General features: G+C 38.6%; 2 protein-coding genes across 2 annotated transcripts; both read right to left on the bottom strand.

Moving 5' to 3' along the window:
- Positions 1-730: 730 nt before the first annotated feature.
- Positions 731-8,977, bottom strand: LOC137245544 (mesoderm induction early response protein 1). The gene is made up of 4 exons (XM_067776378.1): positions 8,007-8,977; positions 6,104-6,597; positions 3,618-3,794; positions 731-3,548 (listed from the first exon to the last, which is right to left on the bottom strand). The coding sequence occupies exons 1-4, from the start codon at positions 8,917-8,919 to the stop codon at positions 3,054-3,056; spliced, it is 2,079 nt and encodes a 692-aa protein (XP_067632479.1). The 5' UTR covers positions 8,920-8,977; the 3' UTR covers positions 731-3,053.
- Positions 8,978-10,573: 1,596 nt separating this feature from the next.
- dpa (disc proliferation abnormal) lies at positions 10,574-14,427 on the bottom strand. The gene is made up of 9 exons (XM_067778241.1): positions 14,248-14,427; positions 13,880-14,190; positions 12,851-13,773; positions 12,580-12,774; positions 12,341-12,517; positions 11,408-11,774; positions 11,104-11,345; positions 10,826-11,036; positions 10,574-10,753 (listed from the first exon to the last, which is right to left on the bottom strand). Exons 1-9 carry the CDS (start codon positions 14,318-14,320, stop codon positions 10,658-10,660), a joined length of 2,595 nt encoding a protein of 864 aa, XP_067634342.1. The 5' UTR covers positions 14,321-14,427; the 3' UTR covers positions 10,574-10,657.
- Positions 14,428-18,942: the final 4,515 nt, after the last annotated feature.

Raw genomic sequence — 18,942 nt, 5'->3', positions numbered from 1 at the left:
CATCCGTTAGTGAAACGGGTTTCGCCGCTCGAAGGTGAAGTTGACATATGGGTTGGAGAAGCTATATATTGCGCTACAAAACCTCTTGAATTCCCACAGATCGTTGTGGGATTTGAAATCGCCTAAGATGCGATTATTGGCAGTGAGTAGTGCGCTGATGTCAGGGCAGTATCCACGGGGGCAACCGGTGACAGGAGGGATGTAGATGTTATTGATTTCTAAATTCACATCGCCTGACCGGATAGATATGCCTTGACATTCGAGGACGCTGTCCCTGCGGCCGATGTCGGGATCAAATAGCTTATATTGCACTGAGTGGTGGGTGAGACCGCCTCCATTTCCGCTCTCGCGGTCTTTTCTGTGGATGTTATATGCAGAGCAGGTCTGCAAAGCAGATCTTGCAGCGAGTTTAGTCTCTTGGATAGCAGCAATGCGGCTAAGGCACAGACTACGGGACGTCTTTGGGCGTGAACAGCCAGGTGACACAAATAAAATAAAAAAATAAATGTAAGGCGCGATAGCCTCCGAAGAGATCTAAGGCCGAGCTTCTCTTCTCTTCCAATTTGCGTCGTGCTCCTCTTGATTTTCCCTACAAATTGGCCGGACGGGACCTACATGTTTTATGCCGACTCCGAACGGCATCTGCAAGGCAGATGAGTTTTCACTGAGAGCTTTTCATGGCAGAAATACACCCGGAGCGCTTGCCAAACACTGCCGAGGGGCAACCCCGCTTAGAAAAATTTTCTTCTAATTGAAAATCTTATTTCTAAAATTTTTGATGTTGCTTTGCCCGGGGTGTGAACCCAGGGCATACGGTGTGGTAGGCGGAGCACGCTACCATCACACCACGGTGGCTGAAGACGATGGAAAACTATATCTCTGGACCGGGATCAGGTGCAGGTCCCGGATTGGGCTCAATAGCTTCCCGGAGCAGGAGAATTTGGCGCAGTCCCGCTGCAGGGATCTGCTGGGATTAATTGGGTTAAATGGGGTTACAATGAAATTACTGCCCTTGGTCGGCAAAAATTCCGGGGCGCTCCGGTACATAGAGCCGGCTGCCTTGGCACACACGAAACCACAATCGGGATCAAGGGTGTGGAAAGGAAAAATATTACCAGTATTTTCCGTATAACAATACAGTAGCCTTTAGGTGGTGATACTTGTTGAATGGGGAAGTATTGTTGCAACTAGGACTGAGTTTAAATTCACCAGTAGTAACATAGTTCATATCGCCTATTCCACTTCTAAACTGGACATTCATAAAGCAGCTCACCGTATAACTTTATCTAAAACTCAACTGACGACATGTCTTCACCGTCCTACCATAAAGATCTGCCCGGAACGTATTTACCGGCAGTCCAGTAATACTTAATGCACTTTCACTGGTAATTAAATTCTACTTAATATCGACCAACTATGGTTTGTGTTCAGTAACTCTTATCCTGAAAATTTATATCCAATACCTAGCGACGTCCGACAAACCACACGCTTTTTTTAAAGACAGCAAAGAAATATGTATTCATTCGCACAACTAAGAAAACAAATAAAATTATATAAGTAACTTTAATATTCATATTTTGGCAACAAAATTAAAACTTTTTTACATATGTATTAGAGCGGGTCAAAAAACTTCAGGTGCACATCCAGTTTCTGAATCTATGGGTCATACTGAGTAATATTGTCTATGGGACCATAGGTCTGAAATGAATTTCGAGCCTACCAAATTTTGTTAGAAAATTTTATATCCCAATCCGAATAGCGGCCCTCACAAATAAAATACATGAAAATAAATGTCAAATTCGGATTCGGATTGGGATATAACATTTTCTAACAAAGTGAGGGAGGCTCGAAATTCATTTCAGACGTATGGTCCCATGGACAATATTACTCAGTATGACCCATAGATTCAGAAACTGGATGTCCCTTTTCAACAATAAATTTGACCCACCCTAATATGTATATATCTTTATTCAGTTAAAGACATCAATTATTCTGAATTACATATTAATTTATAGTGTTATCATTCTATAACATCGTAGGTTTATAATCTTTTCAACATGGATGTGTAAAAACTGAACTTAAAAATGTATATAAAAAAGTTACACTACATCCAGTGACAAAAAGTGGTTAACAAAATTTTATGGAGAACTAAACAATCGATGTATTTTTTACATTTTCAGTTATATGGACGGTGAAAATAAATTATTCATTACAGTTTATTAATATACTTTTTAATTAGAACAAACATAAATATATGTATGTACATACAGAAACATGAATGTATTCAATGCATAGAAAGATATATTTATACTTAATACTATTTATTTATTTTTTTTATAGGGATTGCCAAAAGGAGATGGAAAACGCAAAATGTAACCAACACATTGACAATAATTTACTGCCGTGGTGGTAAATTTTTGATAAAAAAAAATATTTTCACATCACATTCAAGTTATTTTTTTAGTAAATGCATCTAATTTAACGACTTTATTTTCTGGAAACACGAAAGAATAACAAAGTTTATGTTTTCTCCCCATTACATTCGCCTAACACCAACACCCAGATTTTGACAATCTGAACAAAGGTATGATGTTGCTGTACAGATGAGCTAACCATATAGTTGAACCATGGTTGAGCCTTAAAAAAACCTAATTAAATTTCTTGTTGTTGCTGTTGTAGCAGTGCTGCGCCTCATCCAAATGGTGCCTCTAACGGGAGTCCAGGGAAACTTGCATTTTCAACAGGGGTGGGCTAGAGATAGAGGGATGTTAGATAACACTCCCCAAAGCCTTCGGGGAGTAACCTTATCGCTACAACAACAACAGGAGTTGGTTCCACATTGTAACCCCATTTAATTAAATTCCTTGAAACATTTTTGTGATATGGAACAAAACAAATACATACGTATTAAACATTTTTTAAAAGCGCAGCAGCAATGCGTATAAAACTCGTAATAGTTCGTCAACAATTTAACTAGTTTTTATACGACTCACTTTTCCTCTTCCCTTTTTCCGCCTAAACACCATCCTATTGGGCTATGAAGTAATGCGTCATCATTTCATTTGTGCAGCAGCTAGGGATATAACTTGAGCTAATGTATTTTCATAGTTACTAACAGAAACACCTCCTACGCTACGTTTGCGATTAATTGTTGCTTTATTGTTGCTGCTACTACTATTTAAATGGCTTGGCGCTGTTGTTGTTTGTGTTATTACAGCTGCTGCGACCGGCGTTATGTTATTACTACTAGCAATAGCAGAGCCTGTACTATTACCGCTCATCATAATAGAAATTGAATTTTTTTGTACACAAGCATTATTCTTTTTGTGAACACCCAGCGTTGTTGTAGCCAAATTAGTTGTATTAGTGGAACCAGTTGTAGCAGAACCATTAACATTTGTTGTCGTCGGATTATAATCGCCACCTTCATTCAAATAAATGTCCATATGGTCCACGGTATCAGAATTAGCAAAATTATGATCACGACGATCGCTCTTCTTCCAAATGTAATAGAACTGTACCAGTTCACGCATTGTGCGTGTCCGCACCTTTAATTAGAGATGATACCTTTGAAATTAATACGATTTTTTTTATAAATCATTTGTGATCATACTTGCCTGATTTTGGCGTATTTTAAGAAAATCTTTGCCAAATTTTTGTATACCCTCCTCGAATTTATGACATTCCTCTTCTGACCAAAGGCTCATTGTACCAGTCAATGGAAGCGCATTTAAGCGTTTGCGTCTTAAAGCCTCTTTAAAGTCATAACCGCATTGGACAAGCAAATGAAGTGCCTGTATTAAAATAAAAATTGTACATTGTGTCGAATAGTTCTTTTTGATATTTGAAAAAAATATTTAACTGGGTAAGTCAATTTGTTCGGGAATTTTTTTTAAATCAAAAGAAATAGATCCCATGATAGGAAACGCCATTCGATTATGCGCTTCTTTAAATATAGCCACCCCTCGTATATATTTTTCACTTTAAAAATATGAATAGTAAGGTTTGTTATTATTATAACCGAATAAATACTTCCGCATGGCTGGATATGTGTACGGGCGGTTTCAGTGCTTAGCCCTTGCTGTTTTCATTTACAAATTACCATTACTCCCCCGCAAAAATTGTTGGATCATGTGGTCCACTTGTGTCATACTGGAGTACTCCATGGATTACTCTGATGTAATGCCGAGCTGGAGTATATGGTCCTAGGGCATCGCAATGTTAATCGGACCATATTTTTTGTATGCATTGTGGTTAATTTTTATTCATTTATTTAGTCTAGTAACAAATGTTTATTACAGACAGATGACTAAATTACAGAAACCAGCTTATATTAAACTATGGAAAACACTAGCAAAAAGAATTTATATTATTACAGATTAAGTAATTTTTTAGTTTAAGTTGAAAAGCGTATTTTGAGTCGGAGAAATCAATATCCAAAACACTTGAGAAGCAATTAATTTCTGATAGGGCTCTGTTAATAGGCGCTTTTGAGTTATAAACAGTTCTACTCAGCCCTATGAAGAAGATTTCAAAGTGGCGGAGGTTTCTACAGGGAGTATTTAAGCATAGTCTTTCAAGAAGCAACGCGCAGTCAATTTTGCCCGTGAAAAGATCGAAAATGAACAATGAGGCCAAAAGAATTCTGCGATTGTTTAGGGATAGTAAGGATATTAGTTTGCATCGAGACTCATAAGACGGGATCGGTTCAGAGAATCGTAAAGAAATAAACGCGAAGCGCATAAAGATTTTTTGAACCCGCTCCAGGCGGTTGATGTGAACTGCGTGGTAAGGCCGCCAAATGAAAGCCGCATACTCAAGTTTGGACCACACAAAGGACGTATATAAAACTTTAAGTGTGTAGGGGTCAGAGAAGTTTGCGGAATGGCGTCTGACAAAAGCAAGCATTGAAAGCGCCTTAGAAATTGTGAAGCTGACGTGAGTGTTAAAATTAAACTTTGAGTCGAAGTATACCCCCAAGTCTTTAACTTACAGAATCGTTCGAAGAAAAGTGTCTGCAATATGATAGGAGGTATGAAGTGGCCTCAGCAGTTTACCATACGACACAGTGTGGCACTTACTTATATTAAGGAAAAGACGGTTCTTAACACACCAGATAAAAAGCTTATTAATCTCAGATTGAAGAACAACGACATCATTATAAAAACTCAGAATAGATCTTAAGATCATCAGCATAAAGCAGAAATTAGGTAGATGAGAAGCAAGAGCTAATGCCATTAATGAACAAGATAAATAGTAAAGGGCCCAGAATACTGCCCTGGGGCCCTCCAGAGGTGGCCCAAAATGGTTTCGAATAAACACCGTCAATATTTACAACATTACTTCTGTTGTGCAGGTAAGATTTAATCCACTGTAGGAACATAGAGTAGAACCCTAATTTCGCAATTAAAATTTTATGAGAAATTTTATCGAATGCCTTGGAGAAGTTTTGGTATATTGTATCAACCTGAAAACCCCGCCTAAATGCCTCGTAGCAATCCTCAGAAAAGACAGCGAGGTTCGTTAATGTGGATCTGGCCGGGACAAAATCATGTTGATTGGCGCAAATCAGGCGCTTATACTAAAGTAAAGCTTGTCATTGACAACGCATTCAAAAAGCTTCGAAGTTGTAGACAATTTGGAAATAGGCCTGTAATTAGAACGGTCGTACTAGCGAAGGACAATTTTTCAATAGAATAACTGAAAGATTGTCAACATCAGTTCTGGAGGAATTTTTAAGTTTTATAATCCCCTCAACTATGTCTGCCTCAATGAGAGGCACTCGGGTGGTCCATAGCGAGTACTCGATACATGCATGCATAGAGTACTCGCGATTTTTGCAGGGTTTACTATTATTTTTTCTTCTAATTTCAACATTTATTAAAAAACCCAAAGAGTTGTAACTTTTAACGACCTATGTTGGAACCCCAAAGCTCAATGCAAAAGTTGACACACCCTGTTGAGTGGAGTATCACCGCAACTCGGTTGTGGACGTTTTTGAAAAAAATTCGAGGTGGACAAATTCTGAAAAAGGCGCCTTCAGGGTGATATTCCACTCAGCAGTCGATATATACATATATGTACATTCATATTCAAGACAAACCTGTTCATTATCTTTTATAACAGCGGGTCCATCAGTGACACTTTCGCCTGCCGTAGCTGGAATTGTACCGTGCAAATCATCTACATTTTTTGTAATTGATTCTTTATTTTCAATTTGGATACCATTTGCTTTGATTGTGGCAGTATCCACGGTGACATCCGTTACGTGACTGGTTTGATTTGATTCTTCGCCATCAATGTCATCAGCATTATCCAACAAACTTGGTTTAATATCACGCGCTTTCAACAAATATTCCTCCACCAAGCGTTCACTGACTTGGCTTGGTTCCCATATTAATTTATCTTCATTTTCATATGGTAAAACATCTCCATATTGTGACAGACCATCCGGTATGGTTGCTTGATATAAAGGACCAACCATTATAGTTTTCTTTACATAGTCGCTAACAAATGCATCCTCCTCGTCTTCTACTTCATTAATATATTCGCCTTCATCATCCTCGTCGTCGTTATAATGTTGCTGCAGTGGGTCATCTATAAATAATTAATTCGATACGATCATATACATAGAATAGAGAATCCTAGTAAGATTATGTGAGAAAGTTAAGCGCGACCTATAAATCTATTGTGTCGCTATCTTCATCCAGAAGATTAAAAGTATATATCTCAGCTCTACCGCCTGCTTTTGCATAGAGCTTTTGAATCAGCAGTACTGTAGCTAAATTGTAATTATGCTGCTACAGTCACAAACAATTTGTAGGTTGTCTTCCTTTGCTTACGTTCATCACGTATTATCTCTCAATGGTATCTTCAAATTGGTTTGTCTGGACTGAAAACTCCTTCATTGACGCCCATTGTTCCGTTTGGACCATATACTACCGAACCCTAAGGTGCAGCTTTTGGCGCTTCCACAGCAAGGATTTGTATATGTACACAAAAAGTAATGAAAAGGGAGATTAAATCTTCCTCCACCTTATTCCGAACTCAGTGATACCGTGCCACCGGTCCTTAAGCGCAAAGGAATAATTGGATTTACATGACCTAGCCAGCGAATCCTGATAATGCGCTGCACTACATCTGTGTCCAGCTCGTGTATCTCAACATTAAGTTTCCTCCGATATGTGCCAAAAGACCATAGATCTCTCGGAAAAGTTTTTTGTAGCACAACAACATTGTCCCCAGAGGATTGGGCGGTTAGAATATACCCGCGGTAGGTATGCTTGTCGTAAGAGGCGACTAAAATACCAGATTCAAGGGGTTGTGTAGCGCAACCTTTTCAGGTTGCCAGCACAATATATAGCTTCTCCAAACCCAATTGTTAACCTCACCACCTCACCTCAGACGAGGCCCTGGCGACCCCAAGCTCCTCATGGAACTTGGTGGTGGGGAGGGAGGAATGGCCTGAAGGTTTAATGTGGGCCATATAAATTGTTCCCGAGATGGTCGGGCTAGCACCTTAATGGTGCTGTGTTACCGGAGCGTACCGGGATTCAAGGGGTTGTGTAGCGCAACATATAGCTTCTCCAACCCAATTGTCAACCTCACCTTCGAGCGGCGAATCCCGTTTCACTAACAGACGAGGCTCTGGCGACCCCAAGATCCTCATGGAACTTGGGGGTGGGGAGGGAGGGATGGCCTGAAGGTTCAATGTGGCTACATAAATCGTTCCCGAGATGGTCGGGCCAGCACCTTAATGGTGCTGTGTTACCGGAGCGTATCGGATCTGTATCCGACAAAGGACCATCACATCGATAACACTCCCCAAAGCCTTCGGGGAGTAACCTAATCGCTACACCAACAACAACAACACCGGAGCGTACCGGATCTGTATCCGGCAAAGGACCATCACATCGCAAACACTCCGCAAAGACTTCGGGGAGCAACCTTATCGTTACAACAACAGAATTTCAAAACTGATTAGCTCAAAACCTTATGAAGCCTACCTTTCTCCACACTGGCGCCCGAATTAGGAACTTCTGTAAACGATTCTTCAGGGTAGAGGTCCATTAGATGCGTTCGTCGTGGTTTAGCTTTTACTACATGTGCAGTCGGAATATCTGTATTGTCTACATTTCGCGCAATGTTTTTTGGATTAACAGCCTCTCCCAATGAGTCATCATTTTCATTGCAATAATTGGGCATTATAATGTTTGGGCTAGAGAGTTCTTCATCGTTATCCAATTCTTCGTTCAATGCGTCCTTCACAGTCCTCGGATCTTGAAAGTCCTGCTCGATATTCACAACTGACTCCGTCATTGCACCGACCGTCGTTCCTTCGGTGTAGTTGTTATATGCTGTGGTTGTCGTTTCAGCATTCAGTTTTCGATGTTTTGCTTGTTTGTTACTTCCAGCTGTTTTCTTATTCTTCTTTTTTTGTATCGCGCCCCCAACAAAAACTTGACCGGGAGGCGCTACTTGATATTTCGCCAATAGTTCTTCAAGCGGCATATCCCCCTCCTCCTGCAAAGTAGCAATTTCATCGTGTGGATCCTGTTGTTCTATAGCAGCCAGTGCTTCTTCCTCATTCAATGTTTGCTCGTCGTCAAAGTCGTTTACCATCATATCAACTGATGGTTCGAATGTAGCATCAGCACTGCTGTTGCCCAGTGAGGTGCAAGAGGATGATGCTGGTGATAGTGGTGCAGCAAATGTCTCCAAAAGGTTTGATATAGCAATTGGAGATTTATTACGTCGTTCCCGTTGTTTACGCGGGAGCCAACATCCCGTTCGGTAGCCGCCAGTGGCATTTGCATCCGTAGACGTTTTTGCAGTTTGCACTAGATCTGTGCCTTCTTCTTCTTGTATTTCTTCATATTTACTATAGTTTATTTGTTCGGCCTGTAATTCTGTGGACATTTCGTAGGTTACATACAATTTCCTTGTTATTTCAATAATAGAAAACTCTTTAGGTCTGTTCTTTCGCTAGCAGGGTATTCACCCGTAATAATTTCACTTAACCCATGAATGACGAAATCTTTGATACCGAATAATAATAAAGAGCCAATTAATGGTGATTTATAACCATAAAACCATAACCAGATATAACAACTGATCGAACCTACGTTATGGAAGTCAATGTAATCGATTAATGGTGCTTTACCATAACGCTAACGCAAAAAAATATAAAAAGGCAATACTTAAGGGCCAATTAATGGTGACTTATAACCATAAAACCATGACCACATAAAACAGCTGATCGAACCTACCTTATGGAGATCAATGTAATCGATTAATGGTGCTATGCGATAACGCTAACGCCATAACCATACCATAGCCAAACAATTTGGTTTTGGTTTCTCGTCATATCCATAGCCTAAAAATATTTAAGTTGGTGAATTCAATAACATTTTGTTGTTAATTTATTGTTTTGGATACGTTATGACGAAGAGACTTATTTTTGTGGAATACGTTTGTCATTTTTTGCGTTTTCTTCATTTTAATGAATTTTCACGCTTTTTAGGTTAAGGCACCATTAATCCATCACATTGGAGATGGTTATGGATATGGTTCGACTATGGCGTTAGGTTTAAGGAGGTTTAATTGGCCCTTTATTGGGCCTCTGTACTTTGTGGTTGCTGTAGCGATAGAACGGTTTTGGGGACTGCTTTCGGTGTTGATGTCATTGTGAATCAAACTAAGTGTGATGTCATTGTGAATCAAACTTTCACAGTGGATTCTGCTTTGTCGGATATAGTTCCGGAAACAAGCATCATTAAATGCCCGACCACCTTGGGAACGATTCAATCTGACTACATTGACGCCCTTATCGTTCTGGTCCAAGCCTGTTGAAATAGCACATTTCCTCGGACTCCCGTTGGAGGTTATTAATGACAATTTTTGCGTGGTCGCACCTACCACAACAATCATATTAATCCTTCCACGCCACCGCGCCTCCTCGTTTCATGAGGAACTTACAGGGTCAGCTCCTTTCTTTTCCAAGACGCAGTGATGTTCTTCTTAATCATATCTTTTATTTTTTGATCAGGGCACAATCAATACATTGTGAGATGTCATGCTGTAATTATTAAAGATGTGTCGAAGTCGATCATAATTAATCTATTGGGCATTACTACATCGCAGATACTAACTTTTCTGGCTGGATGTGATACCCCTTTCCTTGCCTACTGGGCCGTTAAACACTCCCAGCACATTTTCTAGTTTCGGCAATACTCTGGGACAGGGGTCGGTTGCAAATACAGGCAAAATGTTGAGATGACAAAATACGCGTAAGCGCGGATAGCATCCCCTTGGTGCGGATCGTGGCAAAAGGCTCGTACAGGCGCGTACTGTGGTACATATCACACGGCCAGGCGGTCTTCATGTCTGGATGGAAGCTTAAAGATTTGCAGCACAAGATGTATTAGTATTTTATTTCATTGACCAAAGTTAGCATAAATCATTAGTAAGAACATATATTTTTTTCAGGACCCATATGTCGTTGGGCATCTTAATTGTACTTATGCTCCAAAGAATCTAGTGACCTCTGTTTCTTTAATATTGAAAACTTACAAAAGTTTTTGCAATGTTTTTCAAGTGAATGACATTTATTATTATATTATAACATAAATAACAAAAAAGTCATGAATATATGTATTTAACAGATTCTAATAGTATTTTTGCCCATGACAACGACTACACCTTCATCTTGTATTTCTTTGAGAGCATCTTCAAACTGCTCACGTGTTATAAGCTAGTGCATAGAAAATATTTTTTTTAATTAGTGCTCACTTTTTAATTTTTATTTTTTAAACTAAATACTTACTATTTGGGAAGCTTCTTTGACTTCTTTGAAAAGCTTCTGATAAGGCACTGTAGGTACTTTGCCCTTTTTCTTCAAGTTTTCCTTGATTGCTAAAACAAGATCGGCACGTTTTTTGCGAGCAGCAGTGGACAGACCAGTTGTTAGAATGCCTACATCAATCTTGCCGGAAAGTGGATCTGTTGCAGATTGTTTCAGAGCTTCGCGATGTAGTCTGTCAGATTAATAAATATATAGTTTTTATTTTTATTTTTAAAACCAAATAACATGTGAGTACACACCTCCAAGCCTCCTCCACATCTTGCACGCCTACAACATGACTAAAACGCACTTTAGCATGAGCTTCCGATAGACGTATCAAACTTTCTAATTGTCTTGGATAGGCCGATATTTGTCCGCGACGTGCGCCAATTTTGCGCATATCAACATATGCTTGTATGAGACGTTGTTGTGCCTCTTCTGATAAAGTAGGCGAACAGTGGTCACGAGCATAAGCAATGTAGTCACGCAAGACAGTAGCATCCTAAATTTGAACAGAAATTAAAAAGTTACCTTGTTTTATTTTGTAATAATTATGTGACTAACAAATAATGTGTCCTCCTCCTCGTGTCGGGTAACATAATAAAGTGATACCAGATGATTGGCCAAACGACGATCAAACTGTTCATCTTGTGGATCCAGCACAAGGAAGATCAAATCGAATCTTGACAATAACGTGTGCGGTAAATGAACGTTGTCAATTATATTCTTTCTCTTATTCCATTGTGACTCGGCAGGATTGGCCGCAGCCAAAATCGAGGTACGCGCATTCAATTGACATATAATACCAGCTTTTGCAATACTCAATGTTTGTTGTTCCATAACTTCATGCAAGACACTGCGCGTAGAATCGTTCATTTTATCAAATTCATCTATGCAGCAAACACCGTTATCAGCTAGTACTAATGCTCCCCTGAAAGCAAATTATACAAACATCAAATCAAAGTGGTGTTCTTCGTGTAGCGTATTACTCGGCATTATGTTTATTCAGAAGCTCATCACCGGCGTGATTGATTCCACTGACCTAATAAGTCGACTGAATTTTGCAGTTCCTGCTAGGACCTCCAGACATTTGAACCTTTTCATTTACCTCTATGTCGGCAAGTCTTTTACAGAATATGAACTCTGTACATTTCGGTCCTAGCATTTTTTGGTACGAGCCTTGAAGGAGCCTAGCTTGGAACGGAAAACCAAAACCATATATTGGTCATCGAGCTGCACGCCGCTACTCTTTGGGGCAAAGTTCTCAAACTCAGATCCTGCGACTAAGACTAACTTAACTTTGAGGACAAGTTAACTACAATTTCGAAAAAAGCAGTTTCAAAACTTCAAGAAACTTTTTAAGCAGAATAAGGTTAGGTTCGCTAACTTAGGATTTCACACATCTAAGTAAGGCGTCGCTCGCAATTTACAGCGACATAAAATCTGTCGTTAGTACAACTGAGTATAACTTTTTTATTTACGTATTTATATACATACGTTTGTAGCACTAATTGGCGCGTTTCTGGATCCTTGGTAACATAGGCCGTAAGACCCACCGCTGATGAACCTCTTCCGGAAGTATACTGCGAACGCGGCACAACATTGTAAACATATTGCAATAATTGCGATTTTGATGTGCCGGGATCTCCACATAACAGCAAGTGAATTTCGGCTCTATAAATTAATACCAATTTATAATTAAAAAAAAATATATAACATAAAAAATTCATTTCTACCTAAAATTTTGTCTACCCAGAGTTGAATGTTTTTTCTTAGTCCCACCAAACAGCTGCAGCAAAATACCTTTCTTAATGTCGTCATTTTCATATATTGAAGGAGCAATTGCTCTTGATAAACGATCATATATATCAGGCTTTTGTGAAAGCAAATGAAGCAATTCTAAGCGTTCTGGTGTAAATATGTGAACTTTTCTAATAAATAAGAGTATTATATAATTTATGCATGTAAGTTTTGTTTTTAAAAAACTAAGCGTTCAATTTAACATACCCCTCTTCGTCTTCATACAAGCGATTACTATCAACTTTACGATAGTGTACTACATCAATATGTGTTTTATAAACACTCTTAACAACACGGCCTTTTTCCTTCATTGGTACAGCGCGATAAATACCTGTTACAGTGACACGATCACCAGGCTGCACTTTATCAACCAAATCATTGTGGGCATAAAGTAAAACATTATGTGGAGTTTGACCAGCGGCCATATCGTCTGGTGATTCTTGTAATTTTATCAATTGTTTATCTGTAAACTCTGATCGATTGTGCACCAAACGAAAACAGTGATTCGTATTACAATTTGTGCAGAGTGTCGGTTGTGCAATACGTCCTCTGTCAACTTCAACTGTTGTGCAAAATGCGCATATAATGCATTTGAAGAAAGCTTCACGCATTTCTGGTATAACACCCGAGGTACGGATAACCATACCACAAATGCTCAACAGTTGATCCATATCTTCGGGATTAAGTGAACGCATGTTACGTGTTTTATCGGCATTGAAAGGACGTACTTGGATTTGATGTTCCAGCACAGCTGCTGGATAACGCTCGAAAAACATTTCATTGACGGCCATATCAAATGCTGGTATAACTTCTTGTGGATAGCAAATAAGCTGTCGATAAAGTGCTTCATCAAATGTTTTCAAATGTGAACAATTTACATTGAGATATGGTTCTTCCAATGTGTGAATCTCCTCAAGCTTTTGCATATATATTGGTTGATTTATATCTATATTTTCAGATATTTCATCACGTTCTACCTCTGGATCAATGTAACGCATAAGGAAAACTTTGAATTTAGATTTACATTGGTGCACAACAACATTGGTACCCCAAACGACCATTTGTGGTGCTGCCGATGACTCAGAGACGGTATCAGTGCCTTCTGAGGGCTTTTCAGGTATTGGTTCCATCTGTAAAATTCAATAAAACAAATTGATGGATATGGATATACATATGTATGGATGAAGGCACGTATATGTAACTAATTCTAAGCAACCAAAGTAATTATCTACTTACACTTGGTGCAGCACCAATAGCAACTTGCCGTATTCTTTTATCGGTGCGTATATCGGGACGCGCACGCAATGGCGTTCCACGAATGCCTGAACGTGGCGTGCGTATTGAACCAATCGAACTTGGTGTTCCATAATTCAAAGGTGAACTTAAATCAATTTCACTCATTCCCAATGCGCGAGCCGGACTCGTTGCCGGTAGTGTTAATCCCCCCGGAGACGTAGGAGGCAAACTAATTTCTGAAGGTTGGCTTTGACGTTGTGTGCTAGGACCCATTCGCATTGGTGTATCCGTTTCATCTTCCGCTACCGTGCCTATGTAAGATGAATAGTTAAAAATTTACTAGCAAAATTATGTGCAACATATCTTACTTCTAGTCGGCGTTCGTTCGCCTTCCCCTCTTGGGGTAGCTCCTCCCTCGGGAGTTCGTGCAGGACTTGACATTCTTATGCGATTTTTAAATGAAATGAAAATTATTTCACACACGCCAATAAAACAATTGTGTACGAGAAAAGAGCGCGAAATTAACCTATTCTGACGTTTGAAAGAGATCCCTGACTTTCGATTAATACAATTGAACATCGATGACTTTCGATTGTTACAATTGAACTCCCGCCCTACCGTTACCTAATCGATTACTTAATCGTTACCAATAACTTGGTCACCAATTATCGTCTTAATGACTTTTAAGCTGGAGACATTGGTGCTTTATCGGTAACCTTTTAACAGCTGATTCGACCAACCTTATGAGAATCAATGCAATCGATTATTGGTGCCGCTAAGGTCGTAACCGTATCGTAGCCAACCAATTGGGTTTTGGTTTACCGTCGTAACGATAAACAGCTGATTACGTTAGGGATACGACTACAGCAATACGACAAACGTCACCAATGACTCCAGCTTTAAGCTGGAGACATTGGTGCTTTATCGGTAACCGTATCGGTAACCTTATAACAGCTGATTCGACCAATCTTATGAGAATCAATGCAATCGATTATTGGTGCCGCTAAGGTCGTAACCGTATCGTAGCCAACCAATTGGGTTTTGGTTTACCGTCGTAACGATAAACAGCTGATTACGTTAGGGATACGGATACAGCGATACGGCATACGGCACCAATGACTCCAGCTTTACATTGCTGTCGGGAAAAAGGTAACGCATGCGCTCTCTCAAAATAGTGTACGTGTGACTCGCTTTCTCGCTCTTACCTATTGTGTTTTCGACATTCCTTCTCGCTCGATGTTATTTACATTTTTAAGTTACTTCATTAGGTATGTTTTATGTTTCTAACCAAAACATATGCAACAACAACAACACGGGTAACTGGCCTATCGGTTACCCGTATCGGTTACCTTCTGTCAAATCGCTTTTTCTATGAATGAAACGCGTCCTTTATGTTCAGATAATATTTAATCATAAATTATTCATATATACAATGTTTTTTTACAATTTAAATTATTCCCTTATTACTCTAGTGAACTTTACATATATGAATTTTTATATTTATAAACTATATAAATACATTAACGTCTATTCATAGTCGTTCCCTTTCCGAAACCTTGTTTTGAAGTTCTTATTTTTCCTGCGCTGGTAGTGTTGCTCATCAGTTTGCAGAGTCATATTAGTTTGGTAGGTATAGTAACATCAGACGTAGCGAAATTAGGAAGCATGTCAGGAGTATCACCAGAATCCAAAGAATCATGGTGATTCATTTCGTCACCTCCGTTTTCTTCCATATCCGGATTCATTCCATACTAGTAATTATAAATAGCTTGTAGATGCCACATAGGTGTAACCATACCCTCAAGATCTTTCCGTTCAAATCTTGTGGTGTACAATGAGCAAACTTTTCATAAACATGTACACGTAAACTTGTATTTGTTCTAAATTGTTCACCACATTCTAAACATAGAAAAGATGTTCTTTCATCCACTGATTTCTCATGTTCCTGTATTAAGTGTTTGCGTACCATTGTGATTACAATATGGACAAACAGTCAATTCTAAACTTTTCGTTGTTACATCAATTGTTTCAGCGTGTTGTACACGTAAATGAAAATTCATACTTGAATGTATTTTCGTCTTCCAATCGCATAGTTTACATTTTAAATAATAACTATTAGGCATATGAGAAATCTCATGGTCCAATAATTTTTTGAAGCTTGGTGTAGCTGCTTGAATATCACAAAATTTACATTTTGCACCACGTTCGTTATATTTAAATTGTAAATGTTCTGGTTTCTCTACACGATGCATAAAGCTTAGAAGCTTTTTCCAACAATGTGGTCATCCATATTTTATGGAGTGTTCTTTCATCTATTTGAAAAAATTCGAAAAGCTTTTCATTTCCAAATAAGTTTCTGATTTTTCGATTTGTGCAACGCAAAAATATCGCTAGGAGATTTTATTTAATACTGTTGGAATATAAACTGGTACATGAGGATCTCAGAATCCCTACCATTAAAATCAAATTAAAAAAAAAAAAATAAATCTGAAGACGGCAAAATTATAATAGCCCCTTGAAAACCTTTAACTTCATCTGCAAATATCTCCTTAGGGATTTAAAATTTTATTTCCGTCTTCGAACTATTACTGCCGAGGGAGGTCAATAGGCGATGTTTAACATCTCATTAATTTTTTATTTATTTATTTATTAGTCTATAAATTTATAAACCAAACTAAATATAAGCCGTGTTTTTTTACAAGCGTATACGTCTACGTTTGCGCGTAAAAAAACGCTTATTCTCGCTTAGATAATGCTCAAGAGATACATCTAGCGGCAACTAGCTACACAACATGTTGTACCGAAAAGCGGAGACAAAAACCTCTGATGTATGGCTGTGTATAACTTATTGCTGAATCGGTTGCGATGAATAGTAATAACACACCATTTGTAGAGGTGATACATAGAATTAGTGTAGAGGTGAAACACAGACACATATTTCAGTTGCATCTGAGTATAATGCGTATTGAAATTTAAGAGTACTAATTTTATGCGCAGCAATTTCAGGGGAGCTTAGCAGTCCATATAAAGTTTAAGCGTAAACGTAGATATATGGCTTACTGCAGGCTTTCTGTATATTTACATATAACCGATTTTAATACTAAGTTGTTTTTGTTTTCCTAATTGTTTTTCGTAAGCGTTGGGAGGGAATATTTGCTAATGTTAAACTTTTTTCTTTTGTTCTTTTTAAATTGTTATGAGCATATCTGTTATGAATCTGTTTTGGTTTACATCATGTATTACTTTATATACCTTAAATAGGTTAGGTTAATGTTTTAAATTTAAAGCTTGAATATTTTATTATTATCCTGTTATTTAATGTCTGTTGTACTATAAAAGATCATACATGATCTTATTGTGCTAATATATATTTCTTTTAATAAATGAAATGAAAATGTAAAAAAGACAGCTATTAAATCAGTTGCTGGAATGAACTGTGATGCCGTTGTCGGAATGGACATCTCTAAATGGAACGAAATAAAAGAGAAATGTGAAAATTTGCCAGCTATAGCTTATATTATTATAATAATCTGCTACCCAGGGTTGCGACACATGGGACGCACAAATCACACACAAAAGATTGCGCATTGCGCATGTAAACTAAAGATCAGCTGTTTTTTATGCTCCATTTTTACGTCATTTTCCTTAGCTCTTGTTTTTTTCTCTATTTCTTTCATTCGCTCAAGCAGTCAAGTGTGAAGTACATGCGCAAAACGAAGCAATTTTGAATTTGTGAATTTGCAATCTTCTGTGTGGGATTTGTGCATGGGACGCGTACATTAGTAGCGGATTTATTGTAGATTAGTGGATGTCTAAACACGTTGCGTTTCATCCTGAAGTACAATGTTAAATATTGTAACGAATTTAGTGCAATTCCTCCTATTTGCAACCTTCTGCTAACGTTCGAATCACTAAACTGTTGAATAAATAATTCCACTATTCAATAATGTAAAATGGCTTTTATTAAAGTACTTCACAATAACCCTACTTTTGCTCGCCAGATAGCATCTTAAATCAAACTGATTGTCGCGCCTCTACTGTTGCTGCTTTTATACAGTACGGTTTCCCCGGTGACATATTTCTAGGCGCTTCCATTTCCAGAACTTACTAGTTAGTTATCAGCTATAAAATTATTCAGCTGTAACTACAGATGCATGATTTTATAGCTTCTCTCATACCCCATGCGCGTGTATTTGTGAGCGACACTAGCACAACCATTGCATACTTTCGGCAGTATCTCAGATATATGCATGTGGTTGTGCGTTGCTTCTCCTCTGCGTGTACGTACATATATGTAGACATAATGATTTATTTATTGATGTGCATACAAGTTACTGCTTAGCATCGGCTTAGAGATGAAAGTATCCCTAGGTGTTGTTAATATTCCTCACACTGCCCTCCAACTAAGTCTGATCGTCCCGATCAGACAAATCTCTCGATCTAAACGCTGCCAGCCTTTCCAAATGAACCACTTTCATTTTGGTTCGTGGTTTGCCAATGGTTTGTATGCGGTACACTACATCGCTGATCCGTTTTACAACGTTGTATGGGCCTTCCCAATTACACTGCAATTTCGGGGACAAACTATTTTTTCGTTGTGGGTTGTATAACAGCATCAAATCTCCTTCCTGAAACCCATCCGAATTAATTGCTTTATCGTATCTCGCTTTCATCTTGTCACTCATAATCTTTGTTCGTTGCCCTACCAGATCGTGTATCTCTCTCAGCTCTTCTTCCAAGATACCAGTGGATTTCTTGACATTTATCTCCGCATATGCATCTATCCCATACCTCAAATCAGCTGACAGTCCAAGGTCATTGCCAAAAATTACCTTTTCGGGAATTTGGCCCGTTGTCTCATGTACTGCCGATCGGTAAGCCATCAAGAATAATATGTGTGTATCCCACTCCTTATGGTACTTGTCTACTACTTTCCTTAAATGCTACTCCAATGTTCTATTGAAACGTTCCGCCATAACATCGGACTGAGGATGCAATACAGTTATCCGTGTTTTTCGAATGCCCAACTTCTTACACATTTCTTGGATCACAGGTGATTCAAA

Source organism: Eurosta solidaginis, chromosome 3 (genome assembly GCF_040869045.1).
Source record: "Eurosta solidaginis isolate ZX-2024a chromosome 3, ASM4086904v1, whole genome shotgun sequence".
Classification (NCBI taxonomy): domain Eukaryota; kingdom Metazoa; phylum Arthropoda; class Insecta; order Diptera; family Tephritidae; genus Eurosta; species Eurosta solidaginis.
This window is presented reverse-complemented; position numbering and strand designations above follow the sequence as displayed.

Bases quoted from the DNA above. Each gene is read 5' to 3' on its own strand.
- LOC137245544 (XM_067776378.1), bottom strand. From the start codon at position 8,919: ATGTCCACAGAATTACAGGCCGAACAAATAAACTATAGTAAATATGAA. The intron at 6,598-8,006 runs GTAGGCTTCATA...AATTATTTATAG, and splicing joins GGGCGCCAGTGTGGAGAAAG to ATGACCCACTGCAGCAACAT. The intron at 3,795-6,103 runs GTTTGTCTTGAA...ATTTTAATACAG, and splicing joins TTATAAAAGATAATGAACAG to GCACTTCATTTGCTTGTCCA.
- dpa (XM_067778241.1), bottom strand. From the start codon at position 14,320: ATGTCAAGTCCTGCACGAACTCCCGAGGGAGGAGCTACCCCAAGAGGG. The intron at 12,518-12,579 runs GTAGAAATGAAT...ATTAATTTATAG, and splicing joins CTGGGTAGACAAAATTTTAG to AGCCGAAATTCACTTGCTGT. The intron at 11,346-11,407 runs GTTAGTCACATA...GTTCAAATTTAG, and splicing joins AGGAGGAGGACACATTATTT to GATGCTACTGTCTTGCGTGA.